The 22,030-nt window shown below is 34.5% G+C and overlaps 1 protein-coding gene across 2 annotated transcripts in view; it reads right to left on the minus strand.

Moving 5' to 3' along the window:
- Nucleotides 1-1,912: 1,912 nt before the first annotated feature.
- The window catches only part of ING3 (inhibitor of growth family member 3), a 53,429-nt gene continuing 33,311 nt past the window's right edge, over nucleotides 1,913-22,030 (minus strand). Inside the window, exons 5-12 of one of the 2 annotated variants that reach the window (XM_044677423.1) lie at nucleotides 17,305-17,401; nucleotides 13,321-13,391; nucleotides 11,143-11,230; nucleotides 10,655-10,812; nucleotides 9,883-10,073; nucleotides 8,975-9,167; nucleotides 4,563-4,601; nucleotides 1,913-2,655 (exon numbers count right to left, since the gene is read on the minus strand). In XM_044677423.1, coding sequence (XP_044533358.1) covers nucleotides 2,539-2,655; nucleotides 4,563-4,601; nucleotides 8,975-9,167; nucleotides 9,883-10,073; nucleotides 10,655-10,812; nucleotides 11,143-11,230; nucleotides 13,321-13,391; nucleotides 17,305-17,401 — 954 coding nt within the window. In that variant the 3' untranslated portion in view covers nucleotides 1,913-2,538. Of the gene's footprint in view, nucleotides 2,656-4,562; nucleotides 4,602-8,974; nucleotides 9,168-9,882; nucleotides 10,074-10,654; nucleotides 10,813-11,142; nucleotides 11,263-13,319; nucleotides 13,392-17,304; nucleotides 17,402-22,030 lie in introns of both variants that reach the window. The other variant, XM_044677422.1, reaches the window with a different exon arrangement.

The raw sequence follows: 22,030 nt of genomic DNA on the forward strand, positions 1-22,030 counted from the left end.
TCCCAAATATGATCAAATACCAAATGCAAATTTCATGTAGCACAAAAACCTAAGGAGGTGACAACAAAAAGCATACATACATAATAAATGTTTGGTTCAGTGAGACTTCAGTTTTCTTTTTAAGGGAAAGATGGCTACACAGCATAAAACTACCTTTCAAACAATTGAGTTTATGGTTATCAAACACTCAGTTTCATTTAGGCATTTAATTAAGCCATTTATTGCTTCAAATGTGTTGCCATGAACATTTTAATACACACTCCACAGAAGTAAGGCCTCAATTTTCACCACCTATAGATTGTGAACCCACCACACATTTGGATTTTTTTTTGTGATACCAATTATCACATGTACAACAAAGATTCTGAATGTGCATTTTATAAAACCAAGTGCCCTCACTGTGGCCCTTGGCATATACATCACAGACAATATTAAAAGTTGGCCATATTTTCTGGGATGAGGTAGCTGCTCCATAAGTGGCCCAATTATTTGTGGCAGGCTTTAAAAACATTTTATCCATTACTTATCGATTTCACAAAATTTTGGTTTACCACTATATATATATATATGTATATATTATAAAATATTTAGTTTCAGTTTAAACCCTTGTCAACGTGTAATTTTCTTCCAATGGCAAAAATCAAAATGGACTTAACGAAATCCATATGTTGAAAGTGGCTCCAGCAGCAATTAAGCATATTCCTAGCTCAGAAGCCAAGACAGTGCTGAAAATGATGCTATAAAAGACTTTTATCTTGGACTAATTATAGTTAGACGACTGAGCGGGAGAAAGTCATGCTGCACCAGGGGAAGGAGTATATTATGTAATTCAGCAGCATATTTAGACAATATGCTAATAACTAATGATTATTTTTAATGTAGCTTTCTAGAGGCTTTAGAAATAAGCTAACAGTTAAAGGCGTCATTGGTGCTCACTTAAAAAGAAGTCTAACTTGTTTTTATGTTACAATATGGTTGAGAGAAATGACAGCTCAGAATCTTAGTGCCTGAAGGGTCCTTAAGAGATCATCTAGTCCAGCCCCCTTGGATAGCATTGCATAGAACTTGCGCTATTTTCTGAGAGGCTTTCTATATAGGCTTATATAGTGGTTTTGATTGAAGATGAAATCTGATGGGCTCATGAAGCTTTCAATATGTATCCGAAAAAGAAACATTAAGGATCTTAAAAATTTATCGGCTGATCAGAAACTTCCATCAAAACCTGCTCATTGCAAAATTTAGAATTTCAATAGCACCTATGGAACAAAAATTCAATATTTTTATAGACGTTTACAAATGCTGTAGTGACAGTCACTCTGGTTTTTATAAATAGGAAACTAAGGCCCAGAGCACTGAATTGTGACTTAGCTGCCGCGCTAACCTGGAGGAAAATAAAAAATAGAGCCTAATTGTAATTTAATTCAGAGGTCTGCAGTCTATTCAGTTATTTATTTTGCCTTAAAGCAAATATTTTATAATAACCAGTTTTATTTTATATAATGTAATTATACTTCTCTGTTTTCCCTTATACACTGAAGTAAAAGGGTATGCCTAAAAAAATAAATTTGCATTGAAAATTTATATTAAAAAGGTTTTTTCTTTATGTTCACATCACAAATTGCAAACAATACTAAAGAAATCACAGAACAGTCTGTATAGCATGGGACCCTGATCTTTTTAGATAAAATGAGAAAGGTGAAAGGTGATCTGGGCTTTAGAAATTTTTGCTATTATTTGTTAAGTGTGTAAAATATAAATACAAGTAATTTTAAAAAAATTTTATTTTAACACCTAATACAATTCCAATTTTTAAGGATTACTTGCACAAAAAAATAAACACATTTGGTATAAAAATTTATCACTTTTAACACCCTTTTCCCTCAAGCCCCACCCACCCCACCCTCATGAACTGCATCCTATTTTGATGCAGAAACATATAAAGACTAATGGCACAAATTAGTTTTTACTCTACAGGAGTTTCTGTTTATGTACCCAAGTACTCTAGAGGACACCAGCCCACTTTATACATGAACCATTTTCTTCAGCCTGCTGAATTTAGTTTCACAAAGAAACAAAGCTATAAAGGCATTTAAAAACCATTATCTTAAAGTCTTTTTAGAAGCACTGACTTTTTTTTTTGCAACCAGTTATATACATAGTGTTACATAACAGCTCTGGAGTACAGTACATGCAGCAGAATATACCTGTTGAATATAAAATACTTTTCTTAAAATCTTCATCGTTGGAATTCTTTGAAGATTAAATAATAGAATGCCCATTACTTTGAGAAAATGGCTGGAGAGTACAAATGTCTGCATATGTTGGCCACTGAAATAATCCAAGGCTAACTGGAATAGTATTTATAGCACACTGGGAGTGCATAAATAATTTACTTACATTATTAAAACACAACTAATAAAATTAATAGTTCCAAGTTCTTATAGGACTGCCTATATTAATCCTTTAAGTGGTTGCCAGGAAATGTGGTTTGTTGTTTAGGTCCCGTATAAAATGCTTTGCATGAAGTTTTGCCCAAGCTTATTTATGTCTACTGCCTCTTCTCTTCATTGCAGCAGTACACTGTGGACAGTACCATTTTCCTTTTGGTGCTTCCGTCAATCCAACACACCCATAATGGAACCACTCTATAGGGCACTAGAAAACAAAATGTCAACAAGTCTTTAACACCTTGAGAGAATATTTTAATTATTGTTGTAGTGCTATGGGGTTGTGTGTATCTACATTTATAAAACAGTTAAAATACACATAGTTCTTTATACTTAAAAAAAGGGCTTTAGTATTATTCTATTCTGAGATGTAGTCTTGCCCCCTCATTTTACAAATGAGAAAAAAGAATCTGACTTCTGATAAGCATATTTTATTCATAATTGAAATATTTCAAATTAGCAATTCACTCTATTTCATTAAGTTGAAAAATTGGTACATGACCCACCAAAGGCTAAAAGAGAACCTAAGCGATATCTTGTATACAAGATAAATACATTTTAAATGCCTTATTCCAAATCCCACCACAAGTGTGGAAACATGTTACACATAAAGCATTTATCTATTTTGTGTGTTTATAATGCTCACAGATAACTTCTTTTATATATACAAGAAGCCAAAGTCTTTTGTAGTTATACTGCTGCACAAGTATTAAAAAAAAAAAAAACTTTAAGAGAAGAAATAAGGTATACATGGAGCAAAGGAGGAGCTAGTTAGTATGTCACACAAAGGTAGTGCTAATTACCTTTACCAACTGCTCAAACAAGAGTTTTTCAGTGCCCTTTTAAAAATAGTGTAATAAAATTCTAGCAGAACCCACTCACAGCTAAGTAAGTGATTCTGGTTTCTCTTATGCAGAAATGTTGTTAGTGCCCTCCCAGCCTGCTCCTTACTCTCTGAGACACTAAAAGGATGATGAGATACAACAAAACTTAAAAGCAAAACCATCGTTTTCCTTTTAACCTTAATCTGTCTTCTACATTTCAAAATTGAATTTATTATTAGGATTTCTGTGAATATGATCACTTAACTTTTTCTCTTTGTCACTTTTATAAAATTCAATGATCTGACAATAGTCAATTAATATTAAAAGACAAGAAGAATGACGTGAATATAGATACAGAACAAAAATGGCAAGATAATAAATATCATCATCTCAGCATTTAATGAAACCAAATCTAACATAGGCTTCCTTCTTATGGAAATGACTGATTCCTTTCCAAAAATCTTAAAAAAATAAATCAACAAATAACTTCTATTTCCTACTCCCTATGTTTGGAACCTCCTTGAGTACAAGGTCTGTGTGGTATCCATCTTTATATGCCAAATGTCTTATATAAATTAGACAACAAACATTTAACATTCATCATCTTTAATAGAGTATGCCACTGTCTTACAGATGGTAATTTGAATAATGGGATAGGAACATAATTCAAAGATATCCACAATTTGCTCACACACTCTCTAAAGCATGCCTTTTCAAGGTTCTAAATCTGTTGTAATAAAATATATCCTGGATACAGTTAAATATATTTTTCTTTTGGGAGAAAGAGGTGTCAAATTTTCATCTATGAAAACTACGGAAAGATACTACATGTCAGAAGTTATAAACCCAGTATTATATTTTTAAAATGAGTAAATTTTAGGGGCACTATTTACTTTTGGAATGGTCCAACATTACAAAAGCATCCATCAGCAACCATAATAAACTTATAAGACTGTACAGCCTTTCCCACACATGAACAAAATTACCTAATTTGTATACACCTATAAATGTACATGCTTTTTCTTCCCCAATAGGATGTAAGGTAAGGGTTTTCCCCTTTTGTTCATATAATCTCAGTGCCTAGCACCACTCCTGTCACATAGTAGGCATTTAATCAATGCTTGATGCTTGATTTCAATTTCCTTGACCTCAAATTAAAAACAAACAAAAATTTGTTTCTCTGGTATATAAATACAATTTTGAGATTATGTTACAGAACTATAAGATAAATTTCAAATAAAAAAAGCCTATATTTTCTTATCATCCCACTATATGTAATTTTGATACTTACATCTTGGTTATCACATCCTACCATTTCACCATAAGATACCTAATGAAAAAAAAAAAAGAATGTGAATATTTAACAAATAACCTAACCAAAAAACTCTGAGTGTTCAAGATATACTTAACCCTTGGATCCCTGACATATGCTTCTTAAACATAATTCTTACATATAATTACATGTAATTCTTATATATAAATGGCCACCCTTCCCCCTCTGCCTTCACTGCCATGGCTTGAGATTTTCCTCTTTCCAAAATCTCTTAGCCTACTGCTACCTGAAACTATTCATTCCAACCTATGCTTTGCATTTCACCTTACCTCAGAGCTGGTTGATGAGGAAGAGGTAGGAATAACATCAATAAGGGAAGATTCTTTTTATTACCTTTCTGCTTTTCCCAACAACTCCCTCTCATTCTCCTTACAACCCCCTAGAGCTCCTCACAACTCATCTTTGCAGGTCCTTCTACTCTCTCCAGTTCCAATGATGAAATTGCCCAGGAAAGCCTAATAATGTGGTTCTTTTCAAATTTATGTGAATTTCAATCGTTAGGGTACACAAAGACCTATTACTGCCTTGGTGTAGGGAGAGAGGGGGGAAAGAGGAGACAGGGAAATAAACAGAGGAGAAACTTTTAAACTTTCCAATGAAGATTACCTTCACACTACTACCAGCACAACAAGGTTGGAAAGGATTTGAACATAGTCCTAATAAGATAAGTCTATTTACTTGTCTGAAGATCAACTTAGTTAAGCACAAAGAAGATCATCACAAAATGGGTGGTCACCAAATGATGATGAATTCTTTTGGCCAGGATGACCTGTGAGACTGATAAAAAGACAAAAAGCCCAGATCTCCACATCTGTATTAGTCATGGAAAAGTAGCAGAAAAGCAAGGATCAAATGCTAAGAATGAGTTTTTAAATCATCTATAAACACAATACTAGTATAACTCCTATTATTAAAAAAAGATCTTTGTCTAATAACTAACGAGTTGACATATCAATGGAGAAACTCATCTTGTAAACATCTTTACTGTAAACAAAATGAAAAGAAAGTATTTATAGTTCAATAGAAATATGGCTCAAAAGTTCTCAGTAGAGAGGTGGATAAAGGAGTTAATAGATATGGTTTCATTGTGTGCTCAAAGTCATAATAAAAACATTTTATGGTACACTGAGGTACTTAAATGAGCATAAATATACAGATTACCATGAGGATAATTCCAGTTTATAAACTAACATTTATTACAGTAGGTGAAGTAGTAAGAAATTTACAAAGAATTGGACAAAATTATTTAACAAAAGCAACACATGCCCTGATACTCTATGACTTTGATGCAAGATTATGCATAGGTAAGATGGTGAAAAATATTTCTGAAAATAAAGTTTGGAATTAAGAAATGAAAAAGGCCAAAGGCTAGTAGATTGTTCAGAAACTTCCCACCTGCATATCCGAGTTTCTTTAAGAAGGGAGTTGGATGGAATGTCCTGAGCATCAGACATTCTCACAAAAAATGAAACTGACTACATCTATCTTGACAAGGAAATGCTTAGCTGTTGATATGGAAGTCATTAAGAATTTACCATTTTGTGTCCTATAAAATTAATTGTGGGTTGGAACAAATAGCAACAAAAGCACTCAATGAAATAAAAGGATAAGAATATTATACATTGAATGTAAATATAAAATCTTTCACTTGACCTATTTAAACAAGTCAAAAAAAAAAAAAAAGGAGAAATTATACTGACTGATAATTACTGTTTCTAAGAGAGGTTTAAACATTGCAAAAGTTGGCATGAGGAGATGCCCAGAAACCTCAGAGGTTTTTTTTGAAGGGAAAATTGGCCTGTAGAAAAGCTTAGTATGAGACTAAATCAAATCAGATTATATTTAGGTATTCAAAGATGAAACGAGTACAATAAATAGATGGGGAGTAGAAAACATCTATCAGCATTTCTAAAGTTATCTACTTCTTTGGTAAATGAAACCATCAAAAGTGAACATTTGCATTTCAGTAACTGATGTGCTATGTGATCAAGTGAAAATAATACTTATGGAGATAAAGTCAGGAAGGACAATTAGACCTGAATAAATATATAAGAAAGCCAGTCTTCAAGTAACACAATTTTAGTGGAACTCAGAAATCAGTTTTCAAGATCCCAAAGCAGTCATACTACAAAATAATAGGAAAGGCCATAGATAAACTACCAAAATGAGAATACAGTGAAGATATTAGCAATATCAACCCACAATAGCTACTTTTCTATCTCTATGAAACCTTTTTGAGGATGATTTATACATCAAGAGTCCCTCATGAAAATATAAGAAGAGATCAGGCTTCCACAGATAATTCCTTATAGGGAATTGTATCTTCAGTTACAAAACTAATAAATTTAGATATTAAAAAATCCCATTGCTTGTTTGCTGGTCACCAAAACAAACAAGCAAATAAATAAAAGTATTAAACTTGATAGGGTGAAAGTTTTAAAGACTTTCCTCCACCTAAGTATCTCCCACTTGTGACCTAGTAATGTGTAAAATTCTATAATAAATGTATCTGATGAGGTAACTGTTCAACCATAAACAATGAACAACAAAACTTGGAGCATATGCTTGGGAAAATATGTTCGTATTGCTCTAATAGAGAATGCTTCATACAAAATCCCAGCAAAAGAGGAATTTTTATATATGGCAAGGTACCTCAGATGCTCCCATTTATGGATGATTTTCTACTTATTTGCACTGTACACTAGAATAGAACAGGACCTCTTATGAAATCTACGATTATGAAAAAAAATCTAGCAATGAACATGGAAAAAAATAGATGGAGAATACATATTGTCTATATGCTGATACACAATTAGACAAGTAGCCCATTACCTAAATCTATTAGTTTATACATTTTAGGCAGAGATTCCAGTTGGACAATGAGCTAAGCACAAAGGTTAGATTAAACCTGGGAAAATATAGAACTTTTTAATCATTCCAAGTTGTTTAATATTAGAAAAGCCCACTCTAAACTATTAACCTATATTTGAAATGCCAATGTTATTCAAAAGATATTACCTGGCTGAAAATCATAGAAAACCATGACCTTAAAATCATGTGACTAGAGAGTCAACAAAAAAAATTCATTTAGTCCAAATAGGCATTTTTATTTCTCATAACTAGAAACGATATAAACAATCATCAAGGATTTTTATGACCTAAAAGTGAGATGGGTTGTTCATGTAGTAAGAATCAAGAATAACAGATGGGCAATTCAAGTCCTATCATAGTAACCCAAACATATATTTTTAATACTAGAAAAAGGCTTCCAGTACACTAGCTAGATCATTTATGGATGACTTGTGGGAAAACACAGAGCAGAATTGCCCTGAATTAAGAGTAGAAGGATTTTTGACCTGAACTGATGGAAGAATCTGCACATCAGTAAGATTAGGTATCCATCAAAGTATCAAAGAACAAAGTTACTAATAGTAAGAAACCTTAAAAAAAATTCCAAAATGTTGTGTGCTTATGCCTGGCACAGAAGATTAAGAAAAGGAATGAAATTTTGTTTTATTCTAAAAGGTCAAGGAGGAAGAATACTGGTTTAAAGAAACAAACAAGTGAAGAAAATGGAAAGGAAAGTAGATCTTTTGGAGAAAAGAAATGAGATGGAAGAATTAGGCCAAATACACCCCTTTCCTTAGTTTCTGCATTGGACCACAATGCACCACTTTGTGCATAGAACTTAGAAAATAACTGCTCCCACTGTATAAGTATGAATGTTATAGATTCCTAGTTCCCATTGTTAATCCATATGCAGAGATTAAGTAAAATAGAACATTTAATAAGCTGATGAAAATTGTAGTGAGTAGACATCACATAATGAATGCATTTACAATGTATAAAGTAGAACATTATTAAGGTTTGTTACTTTTTTTTTTGACAAGTAAAAAGTCCTTATTTCTCCCTGCTAAAGTTTCAGACTAAGTAACTGAATATTCAACAAAGGAACTTCTAATTATGGTATTTTCTACACTTTCAGAAGCTAGTCTCTTCTTCCATTTAAGAAATGAAGAATAAGCAAAATAAAAACAGCAAGTATCCAATTAAGTATATTTGCTTCTGGAATTTTCCCAGAAAGCTCATGAAAGGGTGAATACGAATGTTATTTTCTTTAAAAAAGAAATTCCTTGCCTCAAATTACCAACTCATTTCTCTTGGTGTGTAATTTCATACCTTCTACTTACATAGTTATACCTATGTATTAGATCCTACATTACATTCCAGAACCAATTGCATCACCTAGAATCTTTCAGGGAAATGACAAAAAGGGAGAAGGGCAAGCTTTTAAAAAATGAAATAGTTTTTAAAGTTGGTTTTGTTTTTTCATTTTATCTGGATTAAGAGCATACTGGCCATTTATTTACCTGATTACAAATACAGTAACGTGGTTCATTTGGATCATAAGTCCAATCAACTTGGTTGTTTGAATCAGACTCTGGTATTGCTGTTGTTTGTTGAGACAGTTCTTGTGCTAATGCCGAGGATGAGGAACATGATGACAAAGAGGAAGAAGAAGAGGAAGATGATGACTGCTGGCTTGAAGACTTGTTGTTGTTTCTGAAAAATAGTAACAGTTTTTTTTTTAGACCATCCAGGAAAAATAAACTAAAAAATGTCTATAGAGGTGCCTGAAAGTATAGAATTCAATTATATAACTTAGTGCTTACTTTTACTATACAATTTTTTAATGTTTTAAATATAAGAATGAAAATTTTGTAGAATGGGAAGAAAAGATGTGACAAAGACTCCTGGAAAGTTGTTTATGATTACTGAGTTGCCTTTATGGTTGCTAAGTTATTGGTGACCTAACTTCCTACTTTACTGAGAAGGCTGAGGCTATCTAATATAAACTCCCTCAGCTCCCCATCTCCATTCTTTAAAAACTTTTCAGCCTCATTAGTATCATCTAATTCTCCCTTCTCTTATTCACACATATCCCTATTATTCACTAAGACTGACCTCTTGGCTTGCATTCATCTCCAATACTGACTTCTCTCTCAAATTCTAGACCCATTTCCAATGGCCTTTAGGACATTTCCATTGGGAGGCCCAAAATATATCCCACCCCTAAATGTCATCACCTTGGAGGAATAGGAACCAGTTATGCAATAATCCCAACTTGCCTTAACTCTACTGATTATTCTTGCCAAGTACCTCTGTAATCTATATTATTATTTAAAAATGAAGAACAGGATGAATGCTCCCCAGAAAGGGTGATTTAGGGGATTTATTTTAAATAAATAGGTCAAAGAAACAAAATAAAAAAACTTACTTGCTTTTTCGACCACTCCGTGAGTCTGTTGCTGCTGAACTTATAGTCTGAGTTAACGTAGATGCCAATGCTGATGAAGAATAGCCAGTTGATTCCCTGGCTAATGAAAATTCCCTTCCAAGCTGAAAGTCATTATTCTTAAAAGCTTCATAGCTAGCCTTTAAACTTGATGTTCTTCTACCTTCCTTCATCTAAAAAGATATTTGTTGTATTAGAGTATGTAGTCTTGATATTTACAAAGATTTTTAAAAAGCAAATAATAAAATATATTTAAGTATAAATATTAATGCTATTAAAATATAAATAAAATATATTATTTCCTTTGATTTAATTACTGCATCAGAACATTAAAAAGTAGGCATTAATGAGTTATGAAAAATATGTTCTTATCTTCTTACCAGAGGCTCTAGAAAAAAGTATGAATACTCTAAGCTAAGCAAATGTGCCAATATCTGTAATGAGATGTACAACCTCAAAACTAGAGAAAAAAACCCAAGAGGATAAAAAGGGTACAAAAGCCAAAGTGCAATCCCAGTAGCTTTTCCTTTCATCACCTTACAATCTCCAAATCTGTAATTAGGATTGGTTTACACTACAAGATTCATTTACTAATTTTACCTAAGAATAAACTATTTCAAATTAATTAATGTGAACCTGATATCTCATTTAAAAGAGTTCTACCTTTTCCGTGTTTTATTATATTTGTTAGGGTTACACACAGACTGGCAAAACAAAACAACCTGCTCTGCCCCTGTATCTAACTGTCTTTTACCTGGGCTGTGGCTTGAACTGCTTGAGCTGCTGCCATTGTAATTGCCCCGGCTCCAGTTCCTGAAGATAATGAGCCGATGTTATAGGATGCCAATGGTTGAGAAGAATTCACATTGTAAGCATTGTTAGAAGAAGTTGAAGAATTACTATTTCGGCAACCTAGATGAAATTAAAACACAAGTAGAATTGGAGAAAATATAATTTTAGTGAGATAAAAGAGATTCTTTCTCCATTCAGATAGTAATCCATAAATTTAAAGCCAATACTGCTTAATTAAAAGAAAGTCACGATAAACTGGGTCGACTAAGCAAAGTGCCATGGAATTCCAAGGAGAATAAAATTTTTATGTTTTCTTTCCAGTAATAACATGTAAACATGGCATTTTTAAAAACAGAGTCAAACCTGTCTAGAATGCTATTTTTTCTTTAATTCAATTTTAAAATAAATTGGGAGAAATTTCTTAAATTACACTTAAGAAATTTAAATTACCTGGTGTATTTTCTTTAGAGGCATCTGATGTAAGAGTGGATAGAAGAGCTTCAGATTTAAACTTCTTTTCAGGAATGTGATCTGTTGTAGTATGGTGAGAAGTTGGATTATACTTCCTTTCTGAATAAGAATGAAGAATTACTTGGTTTTTAAATTTTGGAAAACTATGGCTGGGGAAAGTGGGAATAGAGCTTTTCAAACAGAACTTTGATTAAATTATTTCAGCACAGTTATTAATCTGGGGTCTTATTAGCTAGTGTGGAAAGGGGAAAAATAAGATGTACTAGGGTTATCTAGGTGTTGCAAAGGATAAAGTGCCAAGGAGTCAGGAGTACCCAAGTTCAAATCCAGCCTCAGATAAGTAATAGGTGTTTGACCCTGGGTAAGTCACTTAACCTCTGTTTGCTTCAGTTTGCTCATCTGTAAAAGGGGGATAATAATAGCACCTATCTCTCAGGGTTTTTGTGAGGATCAAATGTGATAATAATTATAAAGTGCTTAGCACAGTGCCTGTCAATGTTAGCTTTTATTATTATGAACATACGTAGGTTGGTACAAGATGATCTGAAGTGAAGAAGTTCCCAAGACCTCAGTGGGTAGGATTTTTAAAAGGTTTCACACAGAAAGTAACCTTTGAATAAGGATCAGAAGGGATTTTTTTTCATTCAGCCATGGTCTTAGATCACACTCTCAAAGCCTCCCAACTGGATTATTGCAACATGCTCCTAACTGGCCTCCCTGACTCAAGTCTCTCCCCAGCCCAATCTCATGGAGGAGAGTGACCAAAGTAATTTTCCTAAAATTATAGGCCTGACACGTCATTCTGGTACTCAATTAAACCCTAGTGGCTCCCTATTACCTGCAGGAGGCAAAGAGAAGTTGCTCTGATTAACATTTCACAATGTAGCCCCCATCTGCCTATCCAGCCTTCTTTCCAATTATTCCTCCCTTTAGTGAACACTGCAGCCCAGCTAACCTAGTCTTCTTACTGTTTTCTTCCTACATAGCGAATCTCCCATCAATGTGCCTTTGTAATGGCTTTTAACTCATGCCTGGAATACATTTAAAATATTAAGCTATACTAGTTTCCTTCAAAGATTGGAGAAGTGCCACTTTCTAAATGAAACCATTCCTGATGCACACCCTCTCCCCTCAATTTTTCATGTTCTATTTTAAAATGTTTTCCCACACTTTTATATTTTCTTGCTGTCCCTCCTCCCCCAAAGCCCCTAACCATCACAGTACTGTAAGCCCCACAAAGGCACAGACGGTTCCTCATCTTTATAGCCTCAGTGCCTAATATGAAAATGCTACTTCACTGATTGAGATGATCACGAAACACAGAGCATCTCATTTTTCTTGACAGATAAGAAAGAGCGAGAGAACATACTATTCCTCTGTTATTTTAAGTGTGCTTTCTGGCCTAATTTATCGTACTGTCATAGTAAGAAAAGGGATTGATGGGTCCTGTAAATTCTTAGTGTAGGGAGGTGAGGAAGCTTCCTCTGCCTCAGCAGGTCACCTATCACCTTTTCTGTAGCTTCTACACTCAGAGCTATGTCCTGAGAAGGAAGTGACTTGCCCAGGGTTACACAGCAAGGACAGGAGTGAATGGGGCCTTGAGCATGAGTTTTCCCTGGCTTGGAGGCTGCCTCTCCCGCCTTCTTCTGTCTGTACAATTTCACCAGAACTTAGGGAGTAGCAGAGGGGCCAGTGTGCTTTGAGTGCTGCCACTTTTCTTTCTGTCAAACTACTTCCAAGAAGGAAAGAAACCCAAGTTGTTTGCCTCAAGTCTCTTTGCAGACATCCGTCTGTCCCCTTTGACCACTCACTCCAAAGCTGCAGAACTCTGCTGTAAAAAATGAGTATTTAAGCGGAGGTGGGAGAGATGAAGAACAAAATGCTGTTCTGTTCTTTTACCTCTGTGATGGCTCAGAGCAATAGTTTGAATGGGGTGGGGTGGCTAATGTCCAGGGCAAAAAGTGGGCTGGTAATAAAAGCAATGAAATAATAGGCAAGATCATTAGTTTCCCATGAGAGTGTATATGGCTCATTGCTATGCAAAATTTTTCTAAACTCGCAATATGAATGCTTTAGAATGGGTTTCTATTTTCATGGTTACATAATTAAGCTATACTGAAATTTCAAACACAATGAAATAAATCCCCCAAACTTACTCTCCACAGGTGTATGTGAATGAGCGTGATGATTATTTACTGGTTGTGATGGAGTATCTAATTCCAATGACCCTGAAAAAGAGACACAGAAATAGAGCAGTATGTTACCACAAAACCTGGCAATTTAGCTACCAGCTATAGCGATGAAGCCCCTCCCTTTCCCATTCACCTGGCCTTGCAAACTCTAATCCATTTCTATAGATTTAGTTAAGCTTTGTCCACCCAAGAGTTGCCACTATCTATACTATCACTGGTTTCCCAGAGCCTCCTTGAGCTATCCTCAGCTCTGAGTAAGTTACAGGTACAAGACAAGGGACACGGCAATCAAAACACCGTATCACTGGCTACTGAAGAGATATCAAACAACTGAGGTAGATTATAACGTAATTGGGAAATGTGTAACAAAAAAAGATAAAAAAATACAGCATAGCATAAGGTAATATGAATTTGTGGTTTCCTAAATCTGACATTAGACATCTCCTGAAAGAACTTTGAATTTAGACCTGGGACAGTTACTGCCTATGTGAGTATGGGAAATCAATGAACCTCTCTGGAGCCCAACTTACTTTTCTCCAGATAGCAGGGAAAAACTTTAAAAACTCTAAAGTTTGATTAAGCATAAAATACTGAGGTTAGACCAAATAATCTCTAATGTCACTTTTAGTTCTAAACTTTATGACCTCCCTTCAACATGAAAAAAAAATAATACACACACACACACACATATATTAAGTTGCTGTATAATCTGAAAAAACACTATATAAGTGGCTTGATTCCACTGTCTCATCCTAATCTTTGTTAGGCTTTATCATACTACAAAGACTGTGAAGATAGGCCAAAATTAAGAGAAGCTCATTACCAGCTTGGCTGCAGAGTGATAAAATTTTTTCAGCTACAGTTCTGAAAGAATCTCTGCTAGGTTACAGATGAATGAAATCTATACTGGAGGAGAGTGTTTTTATGCTAGCAAAACAGAGCCTCTTATCATATTCTTTAAATACAAACTCATTAATGGAGGGCAAAAAAAAACTAAACCGAATGCTACTACCATTAGAGCTTTTAAGGCAAAAACCTAAAGTTCAAAGAAATAAAAAGCAGCCTTGAATAGAAAGGAAAAAGTGAGAGGAACTGGGTTCAAATCCTATGTCATATGTAAAATAAAGTTAGACTAGGGCTTCAAGCTCTAATTCTAGTGTCTCATGGCTATTATCATTATAAGAAAGAGAATTCATTGTTTAGTAAAATAAACTATGGTATTCTCCACTTTCACAAGGGGGAAAAATTAGGTTATTTTCTTTTTGATAAGCAAAGTAGAAGGTCTACAATGAAAAATACTGTATTGGCCAAATATGGCACATTGATCTCTAATCTGTCTCGTACAAAATCTGAAAAGCACATATAACTGTTATCTCAGTAAGAGGCCAGTAGTGCAAGTGATAAAATGAAGAAAGCAATTTTGACAAAAATAAATAAAATGTCTTGAGTAATGCAAAAACAATTCTGACATGAAGTATATTTTAACATCTAAGTTTTTACATCACTGTTTTTCAATGAAATGAGATAAGAACTAGTCCCGTGATTTCTCAGCTATAAGGAGCTCACAGTTAGGAACTTCTTCTACCAATGCATCCATCCCCTCCCTTGTAACTTATAATCTCAGAGCAGGAAGTCTGAGACCCCAGGAAGTCCTGGTCTCTGAGGCCCAAGAATTCATGTGCTTTTAAAAAAGTATTCTGATACACAAAACTCTTTACAAGCTGTTATTTACAGCTGTCATTAAAATTTTTTAAAGAAGGTCAAAGATTCTACATACAGGTTTAGTGTTATTCAAATGTGTAGAGAATACTAAGGTTTCTGGGAAGGCAAAACTTAAGGCCCTCCCAAAACTGAGTGCTAACCATAAAACAAATAACTGATTCAAGTCAATTTTGTAAATGCAAAAATTCGACTGTGTATATATTAAAGGTGGTAATTTTATTTTCTAAACTGCTTCCAGAGGGATACCAAATGATGATATAACTCATGATGAAAACCATTTTTTCATTGTTGAAAACATATATTCTAGGTAGTTTAATAAGGTTGAGATGGTCAAGAAAAAGAAAAGAAGTTCAGCCATTTTGGGAAATTTTGGCATTAGTCAAATGGGTTTAGGGACTATTTATCAGTTGTGAAGGAATGTTTGAGTTAAGTCTACTTATGTTTCCCTGTTGTAAGAAGTCTTCAGAGGATCCTTAAGCAAAGGAACTCAAAAGGAAAATGGGGCCTTTATAGGAGGAAATTAAAAGGAATTTATCTCTGACAGACTTGTCTTTGGGCAAGGAAGGTTTGATGGGAAACAAAAGTGTTGCTCTAGAAAATAATTTGAAATTATACTAGACGAGTTACTGAAGTGTTTATATCCTTTGACCAAAGAATCCTACTAATGGAAATCTATCCCAAATACTATATACATAACAAAATATCCTAGTAGAACACTTTGCCATAACAAAAACAACAAAAAAAAGAAACAAAATGGGTACCTACTCATTTGGGAATGAATAAAAAAATTATTTACACATATATATGTTTTGTATGTATGTTTGTATGTATATATATATGTGTGTATGAATATATGTATGTATATGCATATGTATTACGGTATAATGAATATAAAGAATGAGCCTAACAAGAAAAGATTTATATGAATAATAAAAAAAAAATCAAGAAAACAATAGTCATAATGACTACAAAAAAAAATAACAATAATAAAAGGCAATGGAACTCTGGTGAATTTTAATGATCAATTTCAGTCCCTGAGAAGTAGTGATCAAACATATTCAAAGTAGAGAGGAAGAAGATTATGGATATAGAGCATGGAAACATTGTACGCTGGCTTTGTTTAAATGTCTAACTCTGTTACAAGGGAAATGATTATGGTATAAAACCAAAATGGAATGATCATCTTTTTTTAATGTTAAGAGGTTTAGTGTCAACTAATAGCTCACTTTAGAAAGAGGGTTTTTAACTGCGAATCTACAGGTCAATAAAAGGTTAATGGATAGAATGTTCAGGAGTTTATGTACTTGGATGAGAGGGAAAAATATTTTCACTCATTTTGCTTCAGTAATTTAAAATCGTTCTAAGAAGTGGTCAATAGGCTTTGCCAGATAGCTAAAGGGATCTATGACAGAAAGAAAAGGCTAAGAACCTTGCCCCAGAAGAAAGTCCAGGTGAACTTAAAACTTAAAGGAGGGGAAATGAACAATGTTTGCTTAAGTACATACAAATACTTTGATGATGTATAGTAAATGAGTCAGTCAGTCAGTAAGCATTTATTAAACACCTACCTTGTGCCAGGAGCAGTGCTAAGCAATAACGATTAAGTCTAGTGACAGAAGTACTTAATCTAAGGGACCAAATTTCTTTTCATCTTTAATTTGCTATCTCACAGATACTGATTATTATGAAAATTACAAAACTACAAGATGCCATGGTGGGGTGGGGGGTGGGGGGGAGAGTGGTTAGAGAGAGCTGGCTTTGGAGTCAGGAAGACTTGGGTTTAAATCTTGTTTCCGACACTTATTGGCTGTATGACTTTAACCTTTCAACCTGTCAGTGTTCTATGCAATTCTCTAAGATTAAACTGCTGAACAATTAGAAATTCACATTGATAGAGGAAGTATCCTCACTGAAAATTCCCTACAAATGAAATGACAAGATCAGTCTAAAAATTAAAAAAAACAACAACATTAATTCAGTAAATGTATGTCATCACTATAAAAGGCACCAGTGAATGAATTGCATGCCTTTTCTATTTTTCTGAGGTATCTATGACTGAAAAGAAGCCAAAATGCTGGGCCCACAAAAAACTAAAAAGATGCCATCATCCATTCATGTTGTAGTAACTACCTAAAAAACTCAAAGGAATTTTCAAGCATCTGTGGAACAAATTTTCCAACACCATCACACATACTTTCCAATATTTGAAACCTTAACATTTACTTACGTCTCTCTAATATTTCAGTAATTCCAGCATTATCAGCCTCTAGTTCCATTTTAAACTTAGCCAGTTCTTGATCCAACTTTCTCAAGTGTCGATCTACCTGTTTGAAAGAAGAGCAAAGGTAACCACCAAAATTTGGGACTTAGTTAAAGTGTTAGTTTTGTGGGGAAATGTCTGGTCTTTATTTTAATTAAATAGAAGTAGTTATATCACTATCTGTGACATCAGGAAAGTTATTTAACTACTCTATGACCTCAGTTTCCACTATCTAAAAAATGAAGGGATTAGATTAAATCTTAATATCCCTTCAAGTTCTAACATTTAATTAAAATTTTTTATTACAATAACATGTTAATAAGAACCTCTAATTTAAGAAAAAATTGCCCCCCTCCCCGAACTCTATTTTTCAGAGAAAATAAAAGGGCAACCAGACAAGCTGCTACTGTATGGATTTGGGGGCTCAGCAGGAGGGACCTTGAAAGGTATGCCCTCAGTTTCCTATAGAATCACTCTAAATATGTATATCCACAGTCTGTACAATGAAAATTAAGGTTAAGAATGTCGCTCAGAGACAAAGAACATCCTTAATAAAAGATTTAATTATTACAATGTGCATATACTACTACAACTAGTAAGTGGATTAATACATTTTATAAATTCTTAAAAGGTTTGAAACAAAGTATTTTCTGTTTAATGATGAACTACATCAAAAGTACATCCCTAGGGAATTCTAAATAAAAATAAGGTCAATGTAAAATGCTTCCCTTTTATCTAGAAGGCACAGAATAATTTCTTTTTTCTATTATTTAGAGATTTATAATTTAGTTGTAGATGCTGCAATAATTCTGAAGTGAAAAAAATTTATTAATTATTGCAGACAAATGAGAACCACTATTTCTGTGGAACTGGGGTTAGGAATATCCATTAATTATTTTAATAGTGCTGGATTGAAAAGGTAAACTTTATTCAAAACAGTATCATTCAGTCTAATTTCCATAGAAATAAGAGATTGCTTTCCCTGGAAATCATACAGTACATCGATAAGGAAAAAGTTAAAATAAATCTGTCAAGAAAATAATGTTTAGCTAAGATAACCAGTGAGAATTATGCTTAACCATTTATGACTACGGTTAATAAGTAAAGTGTTTTTTTGTATTCCAGCATGAATAGGACCCAAACTACATTGTAACATAAGTATTTTTTAAAATCACAGAATAATAGAAATCAAGTTGCAAAATAAAAGTAAAAGAATATCACATTGTTTAGCCTTTGGCTAAATGTACCTAAAGGAGTGTTAGTCTGTGAAATTTCTATAATTAGGACCCAGCTCCCTTCATCCTTACCCGAAAACTGCCTGTCTGAAACTGTCAGAAGCTGTAATTAGCATCAGGGTCATCAATGTTGGAATCTCACTCATTCAAAGAGTTTGCAGGTAATTGAGCATCCTTGAATCTAACCTCTATTCTAGGAGAAAAATATGAACCTAAATTTCAGTAAGGCAAAAAAACTCCTTACCTCTTGCCAAAATTGGTCTAAAGGAACTCAGAAAAACACAGAAAATCACTTTAGAAAAAGTATTAGTACCCATTTAAACTCAATGCAACCTATAATTACACCAATCTACAAATTCAGTGAGCACATACTATGTGCAAAGCAGAGAGCTAGGTCCCTAGTTGGACACATAAAATAATATATGACACAGTCTCTGTCTTCAAGGAACTTACAGTCATCTGGGAAGATGAAGCCCTTCATAACTTGGCCCCTTCCTTCGTATACCTCACTCCCCCTCCACATTCTCTACAACCCAGCAACATAGGCCTAATTACAATTCCTCAAACATAACACCATCTTTTGTCCATGCCTTTTGACTGGCTATGCCCCATGCATGGAATGTTCTGGCCTTTCACCTCCACCTCTTAATTTCCCTGGCTTCCTTCAAAACTCAGTTCAAGGAGGCCTTTCCTAGTTCCCCCAAAGCTAATGCCTTCTCCTTTAATTTTCCCTTTACATACGGTATATATTTTGTATGTATCTAGACTTTTACATGTTGTCTTACCCATTAGAATGTAGGTTCCTTGGGAACAGGGGCTGTGGGTTTTGTGGTTTTTTATTGGGGAGGGGGCAGAGTGTTTTGGTTGTTTTGTTTTTAACTTGAGAAGTTTAATAAATGTTTCATGACTGACTAAAAAAAGTTAAATACCCACCACCAGATTTAAAAGAACAACTCAAGAGACATAATAATCGATCCACAATTCTTTGCTTGCCAAATAGTACAAATAATAAGTGCTAGAAGTTTAGAATTACAGAAACAAAGAATTTAGAGTTGCAGTGAGGGGCGGCATGATACAGTATAAAGAACACTGGCGCTAAGGTCAGGGAACCTAGGTTCAAATTCTGTTTCTGATGCTATATGACCTTGGGCAAGTCACAAACTCCATGGGCCTCAGTTTTCTATGTAAAAAATTTGGACTAGATAGTCATGAGGTCTCTTTCAGTTCTAGATCTATGATTCTATTGGTCCTTGGAGGAGGGGAGGGGTGTTACCTAATACAAATCACATATTTAAAGTAGTAAGCATGGTGTAAAGAGCCCTGGATTTGGAGCCAGAAGACCTAAAATGGAATCTCAACTCTACAACTTAATAACTATGTGACCTTGGACAAGTCATTTACCTTCTCAGAGCCCAAGATCCCCATATCTATGAAACATGGTGGGTGCTACCTACTTCCCAGAATGGTCATTAGAATATTGGGAAAGAATGAACATGAAGTCCTTTGCAAATTCATAAATCTATGAAAAATTGGATGATTATTATTTTTTACAAACAAAGAAATCAAGCCCTGAGAGGTTAGGAAGAAGAGATTATTTTGAATTGAAATAATCTGGGGGAAACTTCATAAGGCAGGGATGATTCTACCCCTACTTTAGGGATATTTGAATGAGCAGAAAGGATATTCTTGGCAAGGAAAAAGGCATCAGAAAAAAAAAGAAAAAGTGTCTAGGTACCTAAAGAGCAACTCAGTTTGTCTGAAGTGGAAGACAGCTAATACTAGGCCCAGATTTAGCAAATTGTGAATATGAGACTTAAGAATATAGACTTCATTATTCTATAGGCCATGGGGAGAAAATATAATTTTCTGTGTAAGAGAATGATACAATTCAATTATCTTTTTAGAAAAGTATGGCTAGTTTAAGCCCAACTTCATTTTCTGCCAAAGTCCAGAGTCACAAAGATCAAATTTATTACCTTTCTTGTTGGTGACCTATAGCTTTAGTGTTATCGTTTTTTTAAAAGACAGTGAGTTTTATTTAAAAATGAGTCCTACAAAGAACCATGTAGATTTACCAGGTCCATATTACTCAAAAGAGACAGGCTAGAAAGAGAACTTGATTTAGTATCAGAAGCCCTAGGTTTGAATTCCATTCCTGTTAACTACTTATAAAACCTTTAGTAAATCACAACCTATGGACTTCTGTGTCAGCTTCTAAGAGGTCAGAAAAAGAAGTCATCATGCAAGAAAAATTAACAGAAATAAAAGAACAGAAGAAACAGGGAAGGGACAGGCAAAGAAGGTGGAAATACTGTCTGGCAGAGGGAGAACTACTCCTAAAGGATTCACCTTTAGCACAAGCATCAATGTAGAAGAGATATGATCCTTCAGAGGTAGGTACAAACAGAGGTTCTCTTCCCCAAAGCTATGACAAAAAGGGAAGGATGCAGCAAGTATCTGCTTCTTTTTCAGGCTCCAACTACTTTGAAGGTTCCTAGGTACCACTTTATCCCTCAAGTCACCACTAGGGATTTACTCCTTAGGAAGTCAAGCTTTTATTGGGACCAAGAAGGAAGAAAGGGAAAGACAGTCCAGGTCTAACTTTCCATGTTTATCTGTCCAGAAAATCTGGGAAGAATGGGAAAAGCAGATTCCTCTTCTCTAAGCTACACCTCTGACTCCTCTCCACAGTATTTTCTCTATCAAGCTATATAAAGCATTTCACCTTGGAAGCTCACACTATCCTTGCCTAGATTATTCTCACAATGAAAGTTCTTTCTCCTGGGGCCTTTTCCCTTTAGTTGCCCGATTCCTCCCCAAACCTCCATTTTTCAATAGGCAACCCTAGTCAACCATGACTGCATTCCTGCCAGGTTGGACAGCTGACTCATCACCACAATACTACCATGCCCCTTCAACAAGTACCTCCTCCCTCTCCTGCTATTCACCTCCCTTTATATACTATCTTCCTCTGAAAATGTAAGCTCCTTGAGGTCAGGGACTGTCTTTTTGCTTGTATTTTTATTGCCAGGATTTAATACCTGGCCTGGCACATAGTGCTTAATATATGCTTGTTGATGTACAGATTGCTTCAATATTTGCTTTCTGGCTTCAGGCCCAGTCAGGTCACAACAAATTAATTTTGTTTGCTATTACTTGGGCATTTATAGCAACTGGAAGTAGAATTATGTTTTAAAAAAAGTTTATCATGGCTAACAAGCAGAGATTTTTTAAGTTTAAAGACTAAAAATGCTATCATGGTATGTGACTGAATATTGATAGTCAGGTTAGTCCACTGTGGGTAAACTTGCAAGTCTACAACATTTTTCTCTTTCAGAGAGCAAGTTTTCTACTTCCTACCCTGCATTTCCTTTCTCTTGCCCCAGTCATCATCTGATTTCTACCAGAAACCACCTTTATAGAATTTGGAGAAAGAGAAACTGAGAAATCTAGTCTGA

The sequence above is a fragment of the Gracilinanus agilis genome, chromosome 5 (genome assembly GCF_016433145.1).
Source record: "Gracilinanus agilis isolate LMUSP501 chromosome 5, AgileGrace, whole genome shotgun sequence".
Lineage (NCBI taxonomy): Eukaryota > Metazoa > Chordata > Mammalia > Didelphimorphia > Didelphidae > Gracilinanus > Gracilinanus agilis.